We start from the raw sequence: 21,403 nt of genomic DNA, 5'->3' as shown, positions 1-21,403 counted from the left end.
ACAACATCCCCAGTCATGTTAATCAGCAGCAAATATTGAGAGACATAGGCGGGTTATAAACCGCCATTAAAGTACGGACTCAGTTCGTACTAGGGTTAGGAAAGTGCGGTGCTTCCGCACCCTCCTAACCCTAGTACGGACTGAGTCCGTACAAAATGGCGGCTCCCCTTCCACAAGGGGGCCGCCATGACGATGTCACGACCGTGCCGCCTCTACACGGGGCGGCACGGACGTGACGTTGTCGGTCCGCGCCAGAGCACCTAGGGCGCCCTTTACGCGGACCAGGAAGGAGCTGCGTTTTGGCGCTCCTTCCTGGTTTGCGGCGGCGCTTTGCTTCACTGGGTGCAGCCTTCAGATGGCTGCGCCCAGCGAAGCAATGGAGAGCGGCCCCTTTCTCCTTCTCCCTGCCGCCGCGGGGTGTCCTTGGGGCTTGAAGCCCCAGGGACACCCCTTTTCAGGCTGCGGGGAAGTGGTGTTTTGCTGCTTCCCCGCAGCCTGAAAAGCGGCGGATCAGGGCCTCAGTGGCTGCCGTTCTAGCAGCTGAGGCCCCGATACACCGGGGAAAGGGGCAGGTGCAGCCCGCCCCAAATGGGCGGTCTATAACCCGCCATAGTTCCTGCAGCACTGGGGGTGATATATAGAGACTATCATTACTGGCTTCTGATAGCCTTATCCTTGTTGTAAAGCAAGGAATAATATTTGACCTGCAGGCTGGTGGCCTCATCACTCATTGTTGTGGTTCAAAGAAGAACATTTTGTCAAGAAGAATTGTGCTCTTAGGCTTCTCCAGAAAGTATAATTTACTTGATTGTGGATTCTTTTGCCACATATCAAAGCTTGTAATTTTTAGTGCTAAAGTGTGACAGGGAAGAGGATTAAATCTTAAGTAAATGCAGCCATTCCCAGTTCCCTTGAGAAGGGTGGTATGACCTACAGAAGCTCTGAAGAGGTTTGATACCTAGACCATCCAAACTTGCCCATCTCTGATGAAAAGTGTGTATGCTTTCAGGAAAAGCCAGAATGTGTCTGGAGAAGGCAACTAATATGTTACAGGCTCTAGAAATCAAGCTCTGTGATGAAGGACATCGGGAGCTAGGTATGGTTAGCTTATGGTGATACAATGTGTGTGTATCACCTTCAAGTTGCCTGTCAACTTATGGTGATACCATGGATTTCAGAGGGGTTTCTTAGGCAAGGAATACACTTAGGAGGTTTTGCCAGTTCCTTCCTCTGAAACATAGCCTGCAACACCTGGTACAGTTGACCCTCCATACCCATGGAATCTGCACCCACAGATTCAACCATCCATAGATTTAAAATATTCCCCTCCGTGATTTTGCCATTTTATATAACAAACACCATTTTATTAAGCCATTAAATATGATGGGACTTGAACATCCATTGGTTTTAATATCAACAGGGAGGTGCTGGAAAAAAATCTAAGATTGGATGGTGATATGTTGGGATTGCTTCAGCTATACTGCCAGTGGCAGGATGAGAAAATCTTTGAGATCATTTCCAACCCTACAATCCTATGGCTCTAGGACCATCAAACTCATTTCTATATGAAATGTTACATCAGCCCCATTCCCACTTACAAATCTACCAGTGTGTAATCCAAAATCGATGGATCGATTCGACAGCTGGGTGTGGTTCCCACTGCATTTGCCCTGATTGCATTTTCTCCCAGTACATTTGCCCCAACCATATTTTCCCCTCTAAAATAATTTACTTGTGGTTCCCATTCATGAATGAATTGATTCAAAATTCATAGTTCCAGCTGGCTGACGGGGAAATTTAAATCAATTCTGATCTGCATGTGGTTCTCACTTGCGCAGATTCTATTTATCAAAAAAGAAGCGGAAAATTCAGGGTGAAAAAGACACAGGTTAAATGGGTCTATCACATGGCCCCCCTCTCGGAATCACTTCAGTGATTCGGATTAAGTGGGAAGCAGGGCCATTTGAACCAGTTCAAACTGATTCACAATCCAATTTAAAAGGTAATGTGAATGAGACCCTGAGCTCCTGACAATGTACAATGTGGTGGCCTGCTTTAAGCTTGTTTGTTTCCATAATGTCTGACATTTCATAGATAAAAACTGGGACTCATGTGGCCAAGCAATGTCAGAGTGTGCTCAAGATGACAAAAGGTATTAATGAGGAAGAACATATGAGTTAGGAGAAGCTGTAGCCATTTGCTTTTGTCCGAGGCTACTGTGAAGGGTAAGATGTTGGCCTTTTCACTCCCTTCTCCGAGAAAGGACAGCAAACTACTTTTGTACTTTGGATTCAGTTTGTAGCAACTGAAATAAGCTAAGAATAAAATAGGGAAGTAGGAGGAGGGGAAAGAAACTGGAACATTCTAAATGGAGCTGAAAAGTGGGAAGATAGAGGATTAATTGGGACTGTCCTGCCAAACTGGGACAGTTGGAGGATATGCTGGTGGTAACTGAAGATTCCTTTATCATGGTAGAAAGCAAATGGTCCCCCACTAAGAAGCCACAGATGCACACATACACACACACTGACTTAATGGGTCTTCTTGTGTGCATGCTTATGCCAGCCATTAAGTGCTTGTCCAAATATTTGCTGGATGAGAGCCCACAATGCATAAGGTATTCAGTGCAAAAATAGCCCTCTTCAGTATGCTTACCTCTCTCCTGGTCACACACATGGACATCACCTCATAATGCAAGACTTTTAAGCAGCCTGCCCATTTCAGCTGTCTCTGTTTAAAATGCCCTTTGATCCATTAGCAGTTTATGGGAATAGCATTATCTCCCATGGAGGCTCTGTGCTCAAAAATGCTTACAAAATCGGGGGATCTTGGCAACTAAGGCAGGCTATTTTTACACTTTGCACCACAGCCTTTTATAATGAAATCAAGGCACAAGGGAAGTGAGAGGATGGGGAAACTGAAGTCCATGGAGGAAGCAGTCTTTTTTCAGTTGAAATTGAGAGAGGAAATGATAAATTCTAGGAAGACCACACTGAAGGCAGAGCTTTGCAAGGCTGGGGAAGAACTCCAATTATTGCACTACAACTACCAGAAGCCCAAAGCTGGCATGGTGGTCAAGCTGGTTACAGTGGGGGGGGGGGGGGGGGGAGCCCAAATAAACTTTTCTAAGTTCTGACTGCTGAGGAGTGATTCTGTTTCTCCCTAGAGAACATTTTGTGACACAATCGGCCAAACTGGCTGCAAATGCACTGTTACTGCAAATGAATCACATTTCTCCATCACTTTGATTCCTCTCCATACCCTCCAAGTGTCCTGATTAATCCTCTGTCATCCCACTTTTTCAGCTGCTTCTAAAATGTCCCCGGTTTTCTCTCCTCCTCCCACTTTCCCCGTGCCACTGTGACTTTTGCTTTAGCAGTGGCAGCTAATGGTCTAGTAAAACAATAAATATTTTAAACAGTTCCAGACTAAATCAATTAAATAGCTTAAACAGGATAAAAACATATTAAACATGGCAATGTTAAAATAGTGTGAAAGGCTATAACAATTAAAATGCATACATAGATATATTTAAAGTAAATCAAGCCCAAAAGGCTTTAAATTGTATTAAAAATGTGCCTTGGCTTGATGCTGGAAGAAAACCAATGTTGGTATCAATCAGATCTCCAATGCAAGGACATTCCACAATTGGGGTGCCAAAGTTGACTAGGTCTACTCCCATGTTTTCCCCACCATATTGCCTCTACAGGTTGAACACAGAGAAAGGCCCTCTGGCAGATCTCAGTCCTCAGACAGGTGTATGTATGTGTGTTGTGTGCCTTTGAGTAATTTCCAATTTATGGGCTTTCTTGACACATTGCATCAGAAGGGGTTTGAGATTGCCACCTCTGAGGCAGAGAGAGTGTGACTTTCCCAAGGTCATCCAGTGGGTTACCATGGCCAAGTGGGGATTTGAACCCGGCTCTCCAGAGTCATAATGCAACACTCAAACCATTACACCACATTGGCTCTAGACAAATTTCACGTATCAAGCCCAAAGTCATTTAGGGCTTTAAACGTTATCATCAGCTCCTTGAATTCAGATCAGAAACATACTGGCAGCCAGTGTAGCTCTTTTAAGACCAGAGTTGTATGTTGTCTATATGAAATGCTGGGCACTAGTCAGCAATCCTTCCACTGCATTTTGCACTAGCTGTAGTCATTTTCAAGGGCAGCCCCATGTAGAACACATTACAGAAGTCTAATCAGAAAGTGCTGAAACTATCCCTCAAATAGATTCAGAACCTGCTATGGTGATCCCACAGTGAATTCACCACACTCATTGACATCAGAGCCACCTGCCTCCATGGGGTTGTTAGCTTTTGTGATCCAAAATGTCAGATAGCTCCTTTAAAGACTGGATTAAAAGCTATTTCAAATTCACCACTCCACTGACACAAAAGGCACTAGCCACTACTCTAGTGAAACTGGTGGCAAATGGTTCAGTGCAGTTTTATTCATCTCAGCTCAACATTACTCTGGTGCCTTTCCTTCTCTCCCACTCCCCTGGACTCTTAGTGGTGCAATGTCCATATACCTAGGAGCCCTATAACATGACACAATCACAGTGTTATATTCCACTTTAATAACTGTGGTGGCAACATCTTATGGAATCTTGGGATTTTTAGTTTAGAAAAGGATATCAGAGAGCCAGCATGGTTTAGTGGTTTGAGTGTTTAACTATGACTATGACTGGAGTCCAGGTTTGATTCCCCACTCATCCATGAAACTCACAGGGTGATATTTGGCAAGTTACATGCTCTCAGCCTCAGGGGAAGACAATGGCAAACCTCATCTGAACTCATTTTGCAAGATAACCCCATGATAGGTTTGCCTTAGGGTCGCCATAAGTCAGAGGTGACTTGAAGACACACAAGAACAATAGCAATAGTCAGAGAGCTCTAGTGCCTCACCAACTACAAACTCCAGGACTCCATAGGATGCTCCTGTGTCAGTTGAAGTGGAATATAATATTGTAATTGAGTAGCAAAAAGGATCCTAGGAAATTTTTCATTAGTTTGATAGGCTTATGGTGTTAGCCCTGTTGCTTTGATCATGACGAAAGAGTCATGAGGGACTGACAAAAGGATATTAAAGTGTCTTGGTGATCAGCAATGTCTCCCTGAAATGGTCAACTAGAAAGCAATGTACGATTATCTAAGCACTGTAACAGGGCTGTGTGTGAGAGAGGAAAAAAAAGAATTTTTACAACACAGAACTGAGGAGCTCATTAAAAGTTCTAGCTATGGCATATAAATGATCTATCAATTTATTTCAATAATGATTTCCCACCCAGCTTCCATTAGCATACAACACTGTCCTATTAGATATTTTTAAAAAACAAAGTATCCATAGTGCCTTTAAAACACAACAGTAGTTGCATGTCAGTTCATTAACAGTTCATTGCCTGTCATGAAAGAGTTTAAACAGCCCTCATTCTTAAGAAGAAGGAGGGGAAAATCTCTTCCCACTAATATGGGACTTAAAATTCAGTTTCACGTGTCTTACTGTTAAATCTCTGCCATAAATACTGTACTCTGGTATTCAGAAAGAATAAGGCTACTGAATTTCTTGCCTGAAAACACCATTAACATCTTTTAAAGCAATTATATTTGGCTGGTGTAATATAATATCCTCGGGTATTTTTAATGTACTTGTAAACCCCCCTCCCAAAAGATATTGTTTCGTAAGAATATCTATCCTAAGTGTTGGCTGTGATCACAATAAGTGCATAAAATAGTCCCACAAATTGTTTCCCACCTCAGAGGAGAAAAGCACTGAATGTAGTGCAGACTATATCTTCTTTTTTATTGTGGGCAATTATGGTTGGTGGTTTTAAGTCAGTGAACTGGTGTATTGGCTTTGGGTTTTTGTCCAAACTTTAATGAGGCTGACCAAGGTGCTACATTATATCTATATCAAAGGTATGCAAAGTGATCTTGTAGCACCTTTGAGACTAACTGAAAGAAAGAAAGACATTGGTAGGATAAACTTTTGTCAACTTAGGTCTACTTCCTCAGATGCATGGAGTGAATTAGTCTAGGAACGAACTTTATAAGCAGGCTGTATGTGTTAATAGCAATAGAAATGCAAACACGGGGGGGGGGGGAGGGCTATGGTGATGAGGTAAAAAGTTCAGTTTTAATTATGGTTATTGGGGAATAAAAAGGAGGTGGAAGATTCTAGTTTCTAAGCTCTTCCTCAATGGCAAGAAGTTGGCCTGGATGATCCTTGAAGACTCTTTCAAATCTGATTCTATAATTCAGTTCAAAGTGTTGAGTTGAACCATAATGGCAAGAGAGGTTCAGGAGCTTGAACATTTTCTTTAAATTTCACACTAAATCTCAGAGGAGGTTTACTGCCTTGCTGCCATGGAAGCTGTAAGCCACCATGGGAAATATGATAGAGGTGCTTAAAAATTATGCATGGTATGCAAAAAGTGGTCATACAGAATTCCCTCCCACCCTCTACAAAATACTGGAACCTGGGGCTAGCCATGAAAGTAGAATGGGTGGTAGGTTCAGCTCTCATAAAAGGAGCACATGAGTAAGCTTGGCATCTTTTCATAGTGTCCATCCAGTTACGGGCAAAACCTTTTTAATTTTGGCAGGTCTTTAGGAACTGAAAGCTCATGAGGCAGTCTGTATTTGTTTCTTGAATGGGTATGCTTCTATATTCCTTTTAATTTGGTTGAAACCTTAATTATATTTTAACTAGAGCCAACATGATGCACTGGTTTGAGTATTGGACTAAGACTCTGGGAGTCCAGGGTTTGAATATCTTCTCAGTCATGGAAAGTACTTGGGCAACCTTGGGCAAATCACATTCTCTCAGCCTCAGAGGAAGCCACTGCACATTACACTGATGTGGAACCTATTTGGGGGAGATGGTTCAGCACCTTGGCTAGCTCCTCTAAGGTTTAGCCTAAAAGCCAAAGCCCATCCTTGTCCCACTGGAGTGGAAGCCACCAGCTGGAACTCGTATCTGTGCCACTTTGATGTAGAAGGTGTTTAGTATTTCCAAACAAAGGTCTTCATGCTGTTGTTATCCTATCATTTGTTCCTTAATGGACATTCTGGACAAGGGGAAAAAAGATAGCAAGAGTGGTGGGAAAAGGCTAGAAGTTACAAATGGAGGACACCATCAGTTGGATCCTTCATTGACAGTTATATGAATGAGGGAGAATAAGTCCACAATAACAACATCATGTGGAAGCTCCCTGGAATGCAATCTCATTTCTTCTTGCAGTGATAAAGACGTTGAAAAGTGCACTGTTTTTGAAGAATAGTTACAGTTTGGGAGGGAAGAGAAGGGAGGCCAATCCCACTTGGCCTCCCTAAAGGAACTGAGCCCTTCCCAGAAGGCATTGGCTCCATCCTGGCCTTTGAGGGAAGAGAAGGAAGGCCAATCCCACCTGGCCTCCCCAATGCCATCGGGCCTATCCTTAAGAAATAGAGCCCTCCCTCCAGTCCATCTGCCTTGGTCCAGGCCTCAGAGGGAAAGATGAACTCCAGGACCTGATCCCCCTCCCCACAACCATTCCCTTCTCCTATTGTGTCGTGTCTTCTTAGATTGTAAGCCTGAGGGCAGGGAACCATCTAATTAAAAGATCGTATGTACAGTGCTGTGTAAATTTACAGCACTATATAAATAAAGCTTAATAATAATGATAATAATAATAATAATAATAATAATAATAATAATAATAATAATAATAATTTGGGACTTATTCCATGCAAGAAAATGCACTTTTTGTGCAGAAAACAACATTGTCTGTGCAGAAAACATGTTCTGAGCATAGAAAACAGTATTTTTGCTCTTTCAGAGAAAACAGTATTTTCTGTGGGAAATGTGTGTTCTGTGCAAAAACGTTTTCTGTATACACACACACACACACACACACCAAACCCTTTTTCATGCAGGGTAAGTCAAGCATGCATATTGTATGCAAAAATATGGGGGAACATGACTCTCCAAAAATAAAAGGTTGGCTTCTAAAATTATATGATTATTTTGAAATAGATAAATTAACACAGTTAATTAAAAAGAAATCACTGAAGAAATTTTAAAGTGAATGGAATCCTTTGATAACCTACTTAAATAATGAATGAAGTAATAATGATTTTATAATTGGCTTGGATTGAGATATATTATATAGAAAAAATGTAAGAATGTTTATATAATTGAAAGTTGAGAACTGAACGATTAGAGAAGTTATACAGAAGTAACAATAATGGAAACTTTTTGAAAGCAACCATGTTTTCACTTGGTGTCAGAATGACAGGAACGTAGACATTAATCAGGCTTCTGAGAAAGAGCAAACTTGTTTTCTGCTGCTCAAGAGACTAGAAAATGAGCCAAATTGGTTCAAATTATATGAAAAGCAATTTCAACTAAACATTAGGAAGCACATGGCTAAGAGCTTGGAGGCATAGTCATATTAATCTGGAATATCAGTACGCAGAGAGGTCTAGCAGCAGCTTGGAGTCGCAACAGGGAATCCTAAAGAGAGAGCCAATGGACTGGGACATTAATATTTGAGGTTTCTACCTCCAACAAAGGTAAAACATTTTTTCCTTTAATTCTGGGACCGGATTGGCATGTTTTACCTCAACACCACCTAAGGTTTCCCTGATGCAAAGCATGAAGGCTTCTTGAGAAATTCAGTGTCCTCTGCCTATAAAGTGGCCTGTGGCCTCACAAAGGATGGAGACATATTGGATTCCAAAGGAAGCATCTTTTTTTGTGTTACAAATGGATGTTAAATTTCCTGGACTTTGAGACTTTCCCAGTAACTACATGGAGGAGGTTCCAACCTGCAAGAAATACCCCTCCATGCCATCTGAAAACAAAGACAGCAAAATGCAGGCCTATGACTAACATCTTCCATCCCCCCCCCCCCCCCCGGCTGTATGGTTTTTAATACCTTGCCTGAAGAAGAAGCCAGCGGAGCTTCAAAAGATTGCAACTTGTATAGTGTGCATTTTGTTTGGTCCAATAAAGGTATCATTGTTTGGATGTTATTGGATTTGCCATATGGCCAACAAGCCTACCCATAGATGTTGTTTGAAAGATGTTGTAGCATGAGCTATTGCACACTTGGTCTACCTCTGACCAAGTCTATGAATCTGTATACCACACAGACTCAAAGGTGCTGCAAGGTCCCTTTGCATATTGACTAAGAGCTGTTCAACAGTGGAATGGACTGCCTCAGATAGTGGTGGACTTTCCATCTGTGGTAACCTTTAAAACAGAGGTTGGATGAACATTTTTCAAGAATGTTCAGTTGTGTATTCCTGCATGGCAGTTGTTTATTGCTGCACGGCAGGTGGTCCTTTCCAACTCTGTGATTCTATGAGAACCATAAGAGGGAGGTCACATGTGGCCCCAAGGCTTCACTTTGCCCGCTGCCTTACACTGAGTAAGTCCATTTAGCTCAGGAGTGCATCAATACTATTGATGTCTTTCCACAGCTTACATCAGAATCCTTTCCTAAACCTGCCTAGAGATGCCAGGGATTGAATGAAAGATGTTATGCATGCAAAGCAGTTGCTCTGTCATCATGCTAAGTCTGAAACTGACATGAGCTGGAGAAAGCTTTTTCTAATTTTACCAGTGTAATCTCTTCCAGCCCTCCAAAACAGCCCTTCAGATAGGGCAACACTTCGGTTCACAGGCGACAAAAACAGACAGGAAGGTTGGAGCGTGGTTGTGCATCAGATTCTCTTGATGTCATAATCTGAGAAATACATTTCATGGCACACACGGCCTGTTTTCAGACATGTAGGTCAGAAGTGGGAAAATGTGTCAAAAGTGCTCAGAGTTGGCATGAAAAATGTTTGATCAGGAAAGTCCCGTGTTCTTGGTAGACCTGGATAAGAGTGCAGCCTAAGCCCATAAGAGGTACTATGGCCTCATTCCCACTACCTTTTAAACTGGTTCATAATTCAGTTCAAACCAGTGTAAATGAGCATAGTTCCGATTTAATCTGAATCTTTGAATCGATTCAAAAAAGAGGGGCATGCTCTAAACTCATTTAACCTGCATCTTTTTGATGCTGGGTTTTTGTGCTTCTTTTCATCCAAATCGAATCTGCGCAAGTGGGAACCAGAACTGAATCAGATTCAGTTTCACAATTTGGTTTTAAATGAATTGCTTCAGTGCAAATGGGAACTGGATGCGGGTCAGAATTGGTTTATTGAAATGGAAATGGATGTTCTGTGCCCGATTCTGTTTAAACCGATTCATTTCCCAAAGTGAACCACAAGTGGGTTATCTGCCTCAGGAACCGGCTTAAATAGAACCGATTCATTTGTGAATGGGAACTATAATTGGGTTATTTTGATTTGAATCCATGCCAGAAAATGTGATCGGGGCAAATGTAGTTGGAACCACAATCCGATTTCGAATCGATCCATTGATTCGGATTGGAAACCAATTTATCTGCAAGTGGGAATGAAGCCTTAGAGTATATATGTAGAGAGCCAAGTTAGTCTGTTCTAGTATAAAAATAGAAAGAAAAGGAGTTAAGACTAACCAGTTTATTTCAACATAAGTAACTGAGTGATAGTTTGGTGGAAATAAATTGCTTGGTCTTAAGATAGCCACCAACATTTCACAGATTAAAACTGGGCACAGGTGGCCAAGCAATGTCAGTGTGGCCAAGAAGGACAAAGTTATTGCCACGTCCCCTTCCTTTTTAATACTGGAATTTGGAGTTTGGCTGAAGGATTTAGGAATTAAAAAGTTCTGCTGGTTCCTAACGTTGGTCCTCCAGGTTTTTGGATTCCAGGTTGATTGGGATGATAATAATAATAATAATAATAATAATAATAATAATAATAATAATGTTTTTATTTAGATCCCGCTTTCCAATTGCCTGATCAAGGCGGCTTACAGACACGAAAGAAACAATAAAATACAGATAAAACATCACAATATAAAAAGTTTAAAAACATCATTACTAGGGGTAGGAACGGGAATCTATACAAATCACAATTCACTTACCTCTTACATGCTTTGAGGTGGCACAAAGTGCCAGCGTTGGCAACTTATTTTAAAAGATGGACAGCTCTTAGGTGAGAAGCTGGGAGGATGCTGATGATTTTTTAAAAATAAAATGGGTAACTTCAAAATACGTCTTGAATAGCTGTCTGGTCGGTTTGTCCAGCCACCTTGAACCTGGTGCCGTTTGGCTATGCTGGGCTACAATTGCTATAGTCCAGTAAACACTAGAGCAGGGATAGGGTATAGGTGACCCTCCAGATGTTTTTGGATTGCAGTTCCCAGTATCCCTTGCCATTGAGATGGGGGTTGCACTCCCACAACATTTTGGAGGGCCATGTAATTCCCCTCCCTGCACTTGAGGCTCTGCTGTGTGTAAATGGTTTGTTGCTGGAATGGTTTGTTGCCTTTTTCTTCCCTGGTTTCCCCCCATATGATCATCTCCAATGTATCTATGAATGCACTGAGGCTGTTTGTATGGCATTGCAATTTAAAGGTATACTTTTAGTTGCTTTATGTCACAACGATGACCATGTTATGCAAGAATTAGGATTTATGAGTAACATTAGTACAAAAAACTTGAGTAAGGATTCTGTATGGTGTGGGTTGGGAGGAAGTCCATGGTGTGTATGTGTGTGTGTGTGAGAGAGACACAATCTTTGTTTTTTCTTTATTGTGTCACAATTGATTTCCTTCCATCTCATCCATACAGAATCCTTAGTAATGCAAAGAAAGATTGAAATAAAAATAAATTGAAAAATAAATAACAGTAAATAAAAAATAAACAAAAATGAATATATAAATAATAATTAAAATATAATAAATATAAATATATATTATATTATATTATATTAAAATATAAAATATTATATGAAATATAATAATAAAAAATAAACAAACATGAATATATAAATTACACACACACACACACACACACACACACACAATATGAAATATTATATGAAACATATAAAAACAATAAAACTGAAAATAAAATTTCCAGAGATATTAATGAAATCTGAGATGATGGTCATAGAGACATTTGTAATTTTATTTAAAGGGAGAATACAGGGAATAACAACACCCACAAAATTGTTGGATAACCATGTTTATTGTTCGATATAAAGATAACTAACCTGGGAGAGCTGAAGAAAAGGAGGTTGTCAAATGAGGATGGATGATGATCACTTTTGGAAATTGGGGAAATTATTTGATTTAGAAAATTAATGGAGACGAAAGAGTCAATATGAACGGAATGGATTTCATTTATATGTAGGTCTTAATGTGTTATATGTACTATATTGTGTGTGTTTAGATGTTGACTATTTGTATGCAGAGAGATCTTGTACCACCTTTGAGATTAACTGAAAGAAAGAAGTTGGCAACATAAGCTTTAAGTCTACTTCTTCAGATGTATTTGGACTTTGGTCTACAAAAGCTTGAGCTGCCAACTTCTTTCTTTCAGTCAGTCTCAAAGGTGCTACAAGATCTCTCTGCCTAATGATTCTACAGACTGAGAGGGCTCTTTGGTCTGTATGCATTTCTCTTGTTCTCAATGTGGAAAATGTATCAAAATGTTAATGGAAAACATGGTGTGGGAATGACCCCCGAAGTTACTCCCGAGGGAGACCCCAGCCCCAGCCACTCCAGCCACTGGCCAGAAGTCGGATGAAGTGATGGGGATGCACGCAACAAGAAATTGAGGAGAAAGGAAGGGAGAGAGTGAAAGGAAGGAAGGAAGGAAGGAAGGAAGGAAGGAAGGAAGGAAGGACGGAAGGAGGGGTAGGTAGAGAGAGAACGAGCAAGAGAGAGAAAGTGAGAGAGAGAGCAAGGAAGGAAGGGAGAGAGAAGGCGAAAGAAGAGAGAGAGAGAGAGAGAGAGAGAGACAGGGATGAATGGAAAGAAGGAAGGAAGGAAGGGCGCAAGGGAGGCTGTCCGCCGGGTGATGCCCCAAGAGCCCTGGCCTGCCTGGGACCCCTTCCTTCCTCCCCCTTTGGCCCCCAGGAGAGGAGAAAGGGGCGGGGCGAGGGCGAGGGGCGGGGCCTTGCTCCGAAGGCGGCTTTATTAAGGAGCCCGGCGGCAGGTTCGCCTCAGGAGAGAAGCCCAGGAAGAGGAGGAGGAACCGAAGGAGGCCAGAGGCTGGGCGCTTGGGCCACGCGCCGCAGGAGAGCCAGCCAGACTCTCTCCTCCTCCTCCTCCCTCGGCCGCCCAAGGGAAGCTGAAGCCCGGCTCCGGGAGGATGGGGCTCCGCTCCCTGCTCTTCCTGGCAGCCGCGCTGCTCGGGCCCCTCAGGACGGCTCTCCAGGAGCAAGTAGGTCCTCCTTCTCCTCCTTCTCTTCTGTCCCCTCCAGCCTCACTTCGCCCTTTTCCTTGCCCCCTCTCGGGGGTCGCTCCTCCTCCTCCTTCTTCACACTCTTTATTTTCTCCTTCTCCTTCACAGTCTTCATCTTCTTCAGCCTCCTCCTCCTCCGTCTCCTCTTCCTCCTTCACACTCTTCATGTGCTTCTCAGTCTTCGTCTCCTCCTCCTCTTCCTCCTCCATCAGTCTTCTCCTTCTCCTCCTTCTTCATCACAGTCTTCATCTTCTTCACGTTCTTCCCCTCCTCCTTCTCTTCACAGCATTCTTCTTCTCAGTCTCCTCCTCCTCCTCTTCAGCCTTCTCCTTCCCTTTCTTCTTCATCAAAGTCTTCATCTTCTTCTCAGTCTCCTCCTCTTCCAGTCTTCTTCTTTACAGTTTCTTTCTCCAACTTCTTCTCAATCTTCTCCTTCTTCTTCCTCACAGCCATCTCCTCCTCTCCATTCCTCACAATCATCTCCGCCTCCTTCTTCTTCACAGTCTTCTCTTCCTCTTCTTCTTCACAATCTTTTGCTTCTCTTCCTCCTTCACAGACTTCTTCTTTCTTCACAGTCTCCTCCTCCTCCTCTTTCTTTTCCTTCTCCCTTTCAGTCTCTTCCTCCTTCTGTCTTCTTTTTCTTCTCCTTCACAGTCTTCTGCTTCTTCTTCCTCCCCGTACACACACATACACTCCTTTGTGGCTTTTGCCGGTGGGATGTTGTTATACCTGGCTCTTGAAGGGAGTTACTGCTTGGCAAAATCCTCCCCTGAGCTGCCTTAGGCTTTTAATTTGTCAAGGAATAAAATACCTTTTTGTTTGTTTCCAACTTTTGCCTTTTAGCGAATGTGGGTTTTTCTTTGTGTGTGTGTACAGGATGTGTGCGATGTGTGGCTGTATACAAAAGGTTACTCCAGAGGGAGAGAAGAGAATGTTAAGCTGCAGGATTCTTGGTGTGTCTGCTCTGTCCAAAGATCAGAGGAGGGTCTTGTGTTGCTGCAGATGCTTCCACCCAACAGAATCCAATGGCAGGAATGACCAAAATCCATTGGTTAAAGTAGACCTCTTGAATTCATTGTGGAATGGGAAGGCAGCAGGTATAGAACGGTCTTTGATTTAGTGGACATTTGAGACTAACTGAGTGAAAGGTATGTAGGAAGATCTTGTAGCACCTTTGAGACTAACTGAAAGAAAAGAAACTGGCAGCATGAACTTTTCTAGACTTCGGTCTACTTCTTCAGATGCATTTGGAGTGAAAGGTGTTGTAGCATAAGCTTTTGTGAACCTTGGAGATTATCAGGTGTAGGGAAATGGGGAAGAAAAAGGCATACTCCTGATAAAGTTGTGTCTGAAAATCTTCAGCGCGTTTGCACATTGCACTTATACAGGATTTAATCCATGAAGATCCAGGAATGCTCCAGCAACATTCAGGGAAAGGTCCCGGGAATGGTTTGTTGCTGGAGCATTCCTGGATCGTCATGGGTTAAGTGCGATGTGTCTCAAAACCTTCATCATGATTGCATGTCTTTGCCAGGATACTCTTGCCTTTTCTCACATCTGCAAAGATGCCAGAGCATCTTTCACTCAGTTAGTATCAAAGGTGCTGCAAGATCCTTTTGCATATTGATATTCCAGACTTAACACAGCTGTGTCTCTCAATATGATTTGCTAGGCTTACTCTAACTGGAACTGGTTTGCAGTAATGGTGGGGGATTTAACAACATTCATCATATCTTCAGATGCATTTCACTGGTGGATTGGGATCCCCGACTTTTTACAGCTTTGAGGTGGCACATAGTGCTGGCATTGGCACCTTATTTTAAAAGATGGACAGCTCTTTAGTGACAAGTCTGAGAGGATGCTGATGATTTTTAAATCATCTATCTTATCAGTCAATTTGGCCAGCCATCTTGAACTTGGTGTTGTGTGGGTATGTTGGGCTACAATTGCTATAGTCCACTAAACACTAGAGCTGGGATAGGTTTTATGTGGTCCTCCAGATGTTTTGGGTTGCAATTTCCAGTACCCCTCACCATTGAGATGGAGATTGCAGTCCCATAACATTTTGGAGGGCCATGTAATTCCCATCCCTGCAATTGAGGCTCTCCTGTGTGTGAAGTCTTCAGGATCCACCTCACAAAGACGGCATCCTCCTCCAAGACCTCTAGAAGACACCTGTGATGAACCTGTTGTTGAGTTCCTCTGAACAACTTCTTCTATAAGTCTGGTTAGCTTCACACTGCAGAGAGTGTGACCAGCTGTTATGTTTGCTAGCTAGGGATTATGGGAATTACAGTCAAAAATATCTGGAAGGCAAGAGATTGGAAAAGGCTGGCCTAATTTTTTGTGGGTTTTTCAGGCTATGTGGCCATGTTCTAGGAGAGTTTATTCCTGATGTTTTGCCAAAACGACAAAATGTAGGCTGTCATACTTCAGACACATCGTGAGATGGCACTACCCATGACCACATAGCCCTAAAAACCCACAACAAACTATGGATGCTGGCCATGAAAGCCTTCAACTTTACAAAGCTATTATTGCTAAGAGGGGTGCATACTTTTCAACTGTAGTAGTTAGTTTGTTCAGAGATCAGTCTCTCTGGCCCATCATTCTCTATAAGCTAAGTTCTAAGGCGGGGGAATGAAAGATTTCCAGTTGTCTTGATTTTTTTGGCATTTTGTCTCTGGAGGGCTGTCAAGATACCTGTTCCTCTCACTCCCTGCATCCTTTAGAAATTAAAGGTTTAATTAGCTTAAAAAATCTTCAGCCATCTGACCCTAATTTTTTTGGCTCAGCAGTGCAATATCATAGAATGGCCCATTCAGAAATTGGGTTTATTAGCTCAAGCTGTTTATGTGAAACTTATTATTTATGGAGACTTCTTAGTGCACTGAGGAACAGCTGTTTATCCACTTACAAGCCACACTGTTCCTGGATATGGAGCAAGTTGGGTGGAGGGCAGGTGAGAGGAACTAGAGCAGAATAGGTAGGTCAGGCTCTCAGAAGGTGACTGACTCCAGGTCACCCAGTGAACTTCTTGGCTCAATGGGAATTTCAACATACTGTATATACTCATGTTTAAGTCTAGAAACTTTATTCAAGAAATTGACCCAAAAACTCTGGGTCAACCTATCTACGGGTCAGTGTTAGCACTGTACTTATCCACAGGCCAGTTAAAAATCCATATTTTTGGTCTCAGTACCTACTCTCCACATATACATGTCACCTTATAGTCAAATATATACAATAGATCTCCCAAGTCCTAGTTGTCTAGCAACTGCACCATACTGCCTCACTGAGGGCCAGATGCTAGCACTGAATAATGGGTAACAGCCATCATTTTCATGTCTTCCTTGTGAGCACTAGCTGGCCATAGTGGGAAACAGAACCCTGGGCTAGACAGAATGTGTTCCAGCATTTCTGATTATGGTGCTTTTGCTTCGACACCTTTCAAGAAATGGACACTGAATATGATTCCGCTACTATAGTCATATCAAAAGATAATTGATATTTGTGTGATTCTTTTTTTAATTTCTTTTTGCAGGCTGCTAAGGAAGAAATTATTCAAACAGGTAAGACTGTATCTTGTTTGTTATAGTTGATTTTGCATTTCAACCAATGACAAGAGCATCATGCTGTCACTGAATTTTCAAGCATTTAGTCTTACTTTGTATAATAAGAAGCATGTAGTTTACACAAGTCAGGGTAACTGGCAGCCTACTGAAATAAATATGGATGAAATGACTTTGTTGTGATGGCATTCTGCACATGCCCAGAGGGCATCTTTTGCCAGGGCTACATGCACAGAGAAATATAGTCCTAATTAACAAGTAATGGCTGGCATCGTGTTGGGTAGTACCAACTAGAGTAGACCAATTCAACCAATTGTTGAATAACAAAGTAACATGTAGTTAAATTCTATTTATTTATTGGTTGTACTCAAATTAAGATTAACAATGGAATTTGAATCAGTTCCTGAAACTTGGGGTTGAATGTTTCCTTCTCTAAAAGAAAGAGTGTAGTAGAGAACCTTTGGATTCAGATCTCTAAATTACAGGATTATATGCTACTTACAATTTTGTTGTTGTTTTGTTGTGTGCCTTCCAGTTGTTTCCGATTTATGGTGACTGACCCTGTGGCAAATTTATAATGGAGGTTTTCTTTACAAGATTTGTTCAGAGAAGGTTTGTCATTGCCTTACCCTGAGGCTGAGAGCATGTGACTTGCCCAAGGTCATCCACTTGCTTTCATGCCCAAATGGGGAACTGAACCCTTGTCTCCAGAGTCATAGTCCAACACTCAAATCACTATGCCACTTACAAATTTACCTAAGTATTAATAATATTTATATTCTGCCTTTCCTCAAAGAGTGCAAGACAGTGCATTAGTTCCTTGCTTTGATCCTTTATCCGCATCACAACTTTGTGGAACAGCATTAGGTTGAGAGAAAATGATTGGCCCAAATTCTATGTGGGGGCTTGAACCTTTTCAGTCTCAGCTGAATGCCACAAAGCTATAGCACCAATACTGGCTTGGGTAAAAAGGGCTTTAAAGGTATCTTAGACAAATTCATGGAGCTTCTAGTCAGGATAGCCTTGTGCTGTCTCCAGGACCAGAATCACCGCTGGGCTTCTGATTCCTTCTGGCTGGTCACAGTGGAAGAGCAGGATGCTAGATTAAACAAGGCCTTTGGTCTGATCCCACAGTGTTCTTCTTCTGTTCTTGCATTGTGTGTATTTATTTAATCTATCTATACTACATTATTCACCAAAGATGGGACATTGTATTTCATAAACCACATTTATAATGAAATGTAAGAGATGAATATAAAACAGAGCAATAAAAAATCATGGGATAGAATAACAAAAGGAATTTGGGCCAAATACATTCCTGTATCCAATCCAGTCATTTGAAGCATCCCAGACTGATCCTTTTGCAAGTATGTCATGATATCTCAGGGTTGGGAAAGGTGAAGACAGGACAACCAACATGCTAAGAGAATTTAAATTTCTTCTATATAGGATAGACTAAACTTTGTCCTTCTTTCACAAAGCTAAAATACAGGTTCACCCAATGAGATAAATGAACAGTAGACTTACAACAGATGGGATAAAGGCTTCAACTTTGGGAGGGGGCTAAATGCGTGCCTCCCCTGCCTCTTTTTCCCTGTTTCTCTTTATGAAGTAGTGCATGAATAAAGGGACTGTTTTTGATACTTTCTGGTGGTTGTGATGTAATGTAACTTCCATCGAGCCTTGACTAATAGTGAATCTGTTATAGGGTTTTCCTGGCAACACTTATTCAGAGCAGTTTGTCATTGTGCAAGATCACCCAGTGGATTTCCATTCCTGACTAGGGTTTCAAACCCTGGTCTCGTGAAGTCCTAATCCTACACCCAAACCACATTGGCTCTTGGGTATTTGTGGATAGTAGTGGTAATATCCAGAAAAAGAAACAGGGAAGTTTCTGTATATTAGGAGAGTTGGTACCCTTCAATTACTGCTGTACCTCTGGATAACTTAGACATGAGCCATAGGCAGGTGTCAAATAGGACCTGGGGATTTGTGTAACTGGGATGCACAAGCATTGCCTGGTCTGAAGTTTTTGTTTGAGCAGAAAGTTTTTATAAACCTTTATTGAAGAGAGCTAATGGCCAGCCCAGTTGTTCAGTTTCTCCAGTGGTCCAACCAGGCTGGCCATTGGCTCTCCTCAGTAGAAAGAATTATAAAAACCTTATGTTCAAGCAGGAACTTCAGGCCAGGCAATGCTTGTGCATTCCAGCTTTGGCTTTACTCTGTTACCCTTCATGACTGAGGGAAATTCTCCACCATGTAAATTTAGTGTCTTATGATGACATGAGCCAGCTTTGCTTGGAGCTGAGACTTAGTTTCCACACTGGCAACTCTTAACACTCATGTTGAGGGAGATGTGTGGGCAGATAAGCTAACAAAATGCCTGTGGCCTTGTAATGAGGCTGACTTGAAGGTTTCTTAATTCTTGTACATGTGTTAAACAGGCATTATATTTTCTGTGTAAATAGGGAGGGGAGAGGGACAGAGTTTCTGTCAAATTTTAAATTCCTCTTTGCTCACTGCTTATGATATGCTGGCTAGTCTTTTGAAGCAAAAACTTCAAGGTCTTTAACTTCTTATTATGGAGGGTTAAACCAATTCCAGGGGATCTCTGACAGGCAAAGCTTACTTCCCAATGACTTCAGAAGGTTGCCTTGGAAGTTTTGAAAACTTTCCTTTGACCTGTTTAGTCTAAGCCCTTCCTGTATTTCTTAGCTCAGCTCTTTCTGTTCTTGGGTGGCTTTCTAAAGACTCATTTTCTGAAAAATGATGGAATATCATCTGACCAATTCACAACATGTAGGAGAGATACCATATTGGTCAGGGGATTATGGGAATTGTAGTTAATATTTCCAAGTTCTAGAATCAACTAAGGATATGCATAGTGTCAGCAATTTCTGCAGTAGTAATGGATACTTTAGATTTTGGAGAGGAGATGCCAGTTGCTAAAGAGTTACAGCAGAGGGAATGACTGCCTTGGAAAGAGGCCATACCACAGTGGTTTGTTGCAGAAGGTTCCAGATTTAATTCTAGGCATATCTTTTCAAAGAATCTTCAGAAGCATTTACAATGACCACCCTTCCTGAAACTTAAAGCTTCGAGAACAGGTTTTTCCTAGCATCTACAGGCTTGTGGTCTGGAGAGTTCAGGCCATATGGCTTTCTCAAAACTCTGTCCTCTCTCACCAAATGAAGAGATGACCACTAGCTGGTGATAACAGATTTCCCAAACAGCTCTTAGCCACAGGTTTCAGGAGCTGACTGAGTCCTGTTCAGCCACATTCTGGAAATGCCAGTTGAGGGTGCTTCACTCATCATCTTTCTTGTTCCCATTCCAACTTCCACTCAAGACTTCTGCCATGTTCACAACTTTCCCCATGCTATCATGGTAGGATGCCCATGACTTTCATCCTGACATCATGATCATTTCCCATTGCATTACCTGGCCAGCTGAGGGCTGTTAGGGCAGAATCTTTCAAATAGAGCTCCTTTGCAAAGAGAGAACTATCTGCTTGTCAGTCCTTCAAATGCTGTCCATTTTAAAAGAGAGTACATGACTACTAAGGTTGCCAGACCTCAGGGCCTGGCCCTTCTTTTCCAAACCTTGGAGTAACGCAGAAAAATCTCAGGATGGCAGCACTGTCTTGAAAGGTCATCATTTTTTACATTTAAAAAAAAATTAAATTGCATACTTTATGCAACTGTGGTTGATTCTTATTGGCACCACCATGGACTGCCCTTTGTAACATCATAATTGTAACATCACTAGAGCCTGCTTCTTGTGACATTACAAGATGTTGTGGCCCTGAGATCTCAAGTTCCTGTCTTTGTAACTCCAATGAACACTTTAATAACCCTCAAAGAGCCTACAGTAATCCAGTTCAATGTACCATTGGCATGTATCAGGGATCTAGGTAGCAATATACCTGTCCAGAACCTGTGGTCTACAAAGAAAAAAGAAGTACTGTATTTGGTCACTCCTGGAAAACAATACAAGCTAGCAGTATCTTTCAGTCTCATATATAATTTAAGGAACAGCCCAGTTCTCATGCATCATTGGATGACATCTTGCTAACAATAAAAAAAGGATAGAATATTTTTAGCTGTTGTGGTAAGGGAAAAGAAATCTTGGGAGCGTGGATAGTATTTTGTGCTACAAAGCCTTCTTGGCTCAGTCCTCTTGAATCTCTGCTCTTGAATTCTGCCAGCCCTACAAGTGAGGAGGTGACAGAATACTGATAATGCTGATGGGTTTCTGACAAGGCTTTGGCTTTCTAACTTCACCAAATGACATTGGCTGACTGCCCTTAGGAGAGTGCAAGCTTACTTGGCTTCTCCCCAGAGGCAGAAAACAGACATTCTAGGCTGACAAAAGAGTCCTTTCCACCTCTGCCCCCAATTTAGTCTTGAATCAACTGGAGAATTTTGAATGACCCCTTGGGAGATCTTTGCAGTTTTTTGGAGAGGAGGGGGAGCTGTACCCTGGTGCCTATTAG

At 41.9% G+C, this 21,403-nt stretch overlaps 1 protein-coding gene across 1 annotated transcript in view; it reads left to right on the top strand.

Moving 5' to 3' along the window:
* The first annotated feature begins 13,122 nt into the window (after window positions 1-13,122).
* ADAMTS3 (ADAM metallopeptidase with thrombospondin type 1 motif 3) overlaps window positions 13,123-21,403 on the top strand; it is a 143,256-nt gene continuing 134,975 nt past the window's right edge. Inside the window, exons 1-2 of the mRNA XM_042470322.1 lie at window positions 13,123-13,315; window positions 16,881-16,908. Coding sequence (XP_042326256.1) covers window positions 13,244-13,315; window positions 16,881-16,908 — 100 coding nt within the window. The 5' untranslated portion in view covers window positions 13,123-13,243. The remainder of the gene's footprint in view (window positions 13,316-16,880; window positions 16,909-21,403) is intronic.

The sequence above is a fragment of the Sceloporus undulatus genome, chromosome 5, assembly GCF_019175285.1.
Source record: "Sceloporus undulatus isolate JIND9_A2432 ecotype Alabama chromosome 5, SceUnd_v1.1, whole genome shotgun sequence".
NCBI lineage: Eukaryota > Metazoa > Chordata > Lepidosauria > Squamata > Phrynosomatidae > Sceloporus > Sceloporus undulatus.
The sequence above is the reverse complement of the archived record's forward strand: the minus strand, read 5'-3'. Positions and strand labels throughout refer to the sequence as shown.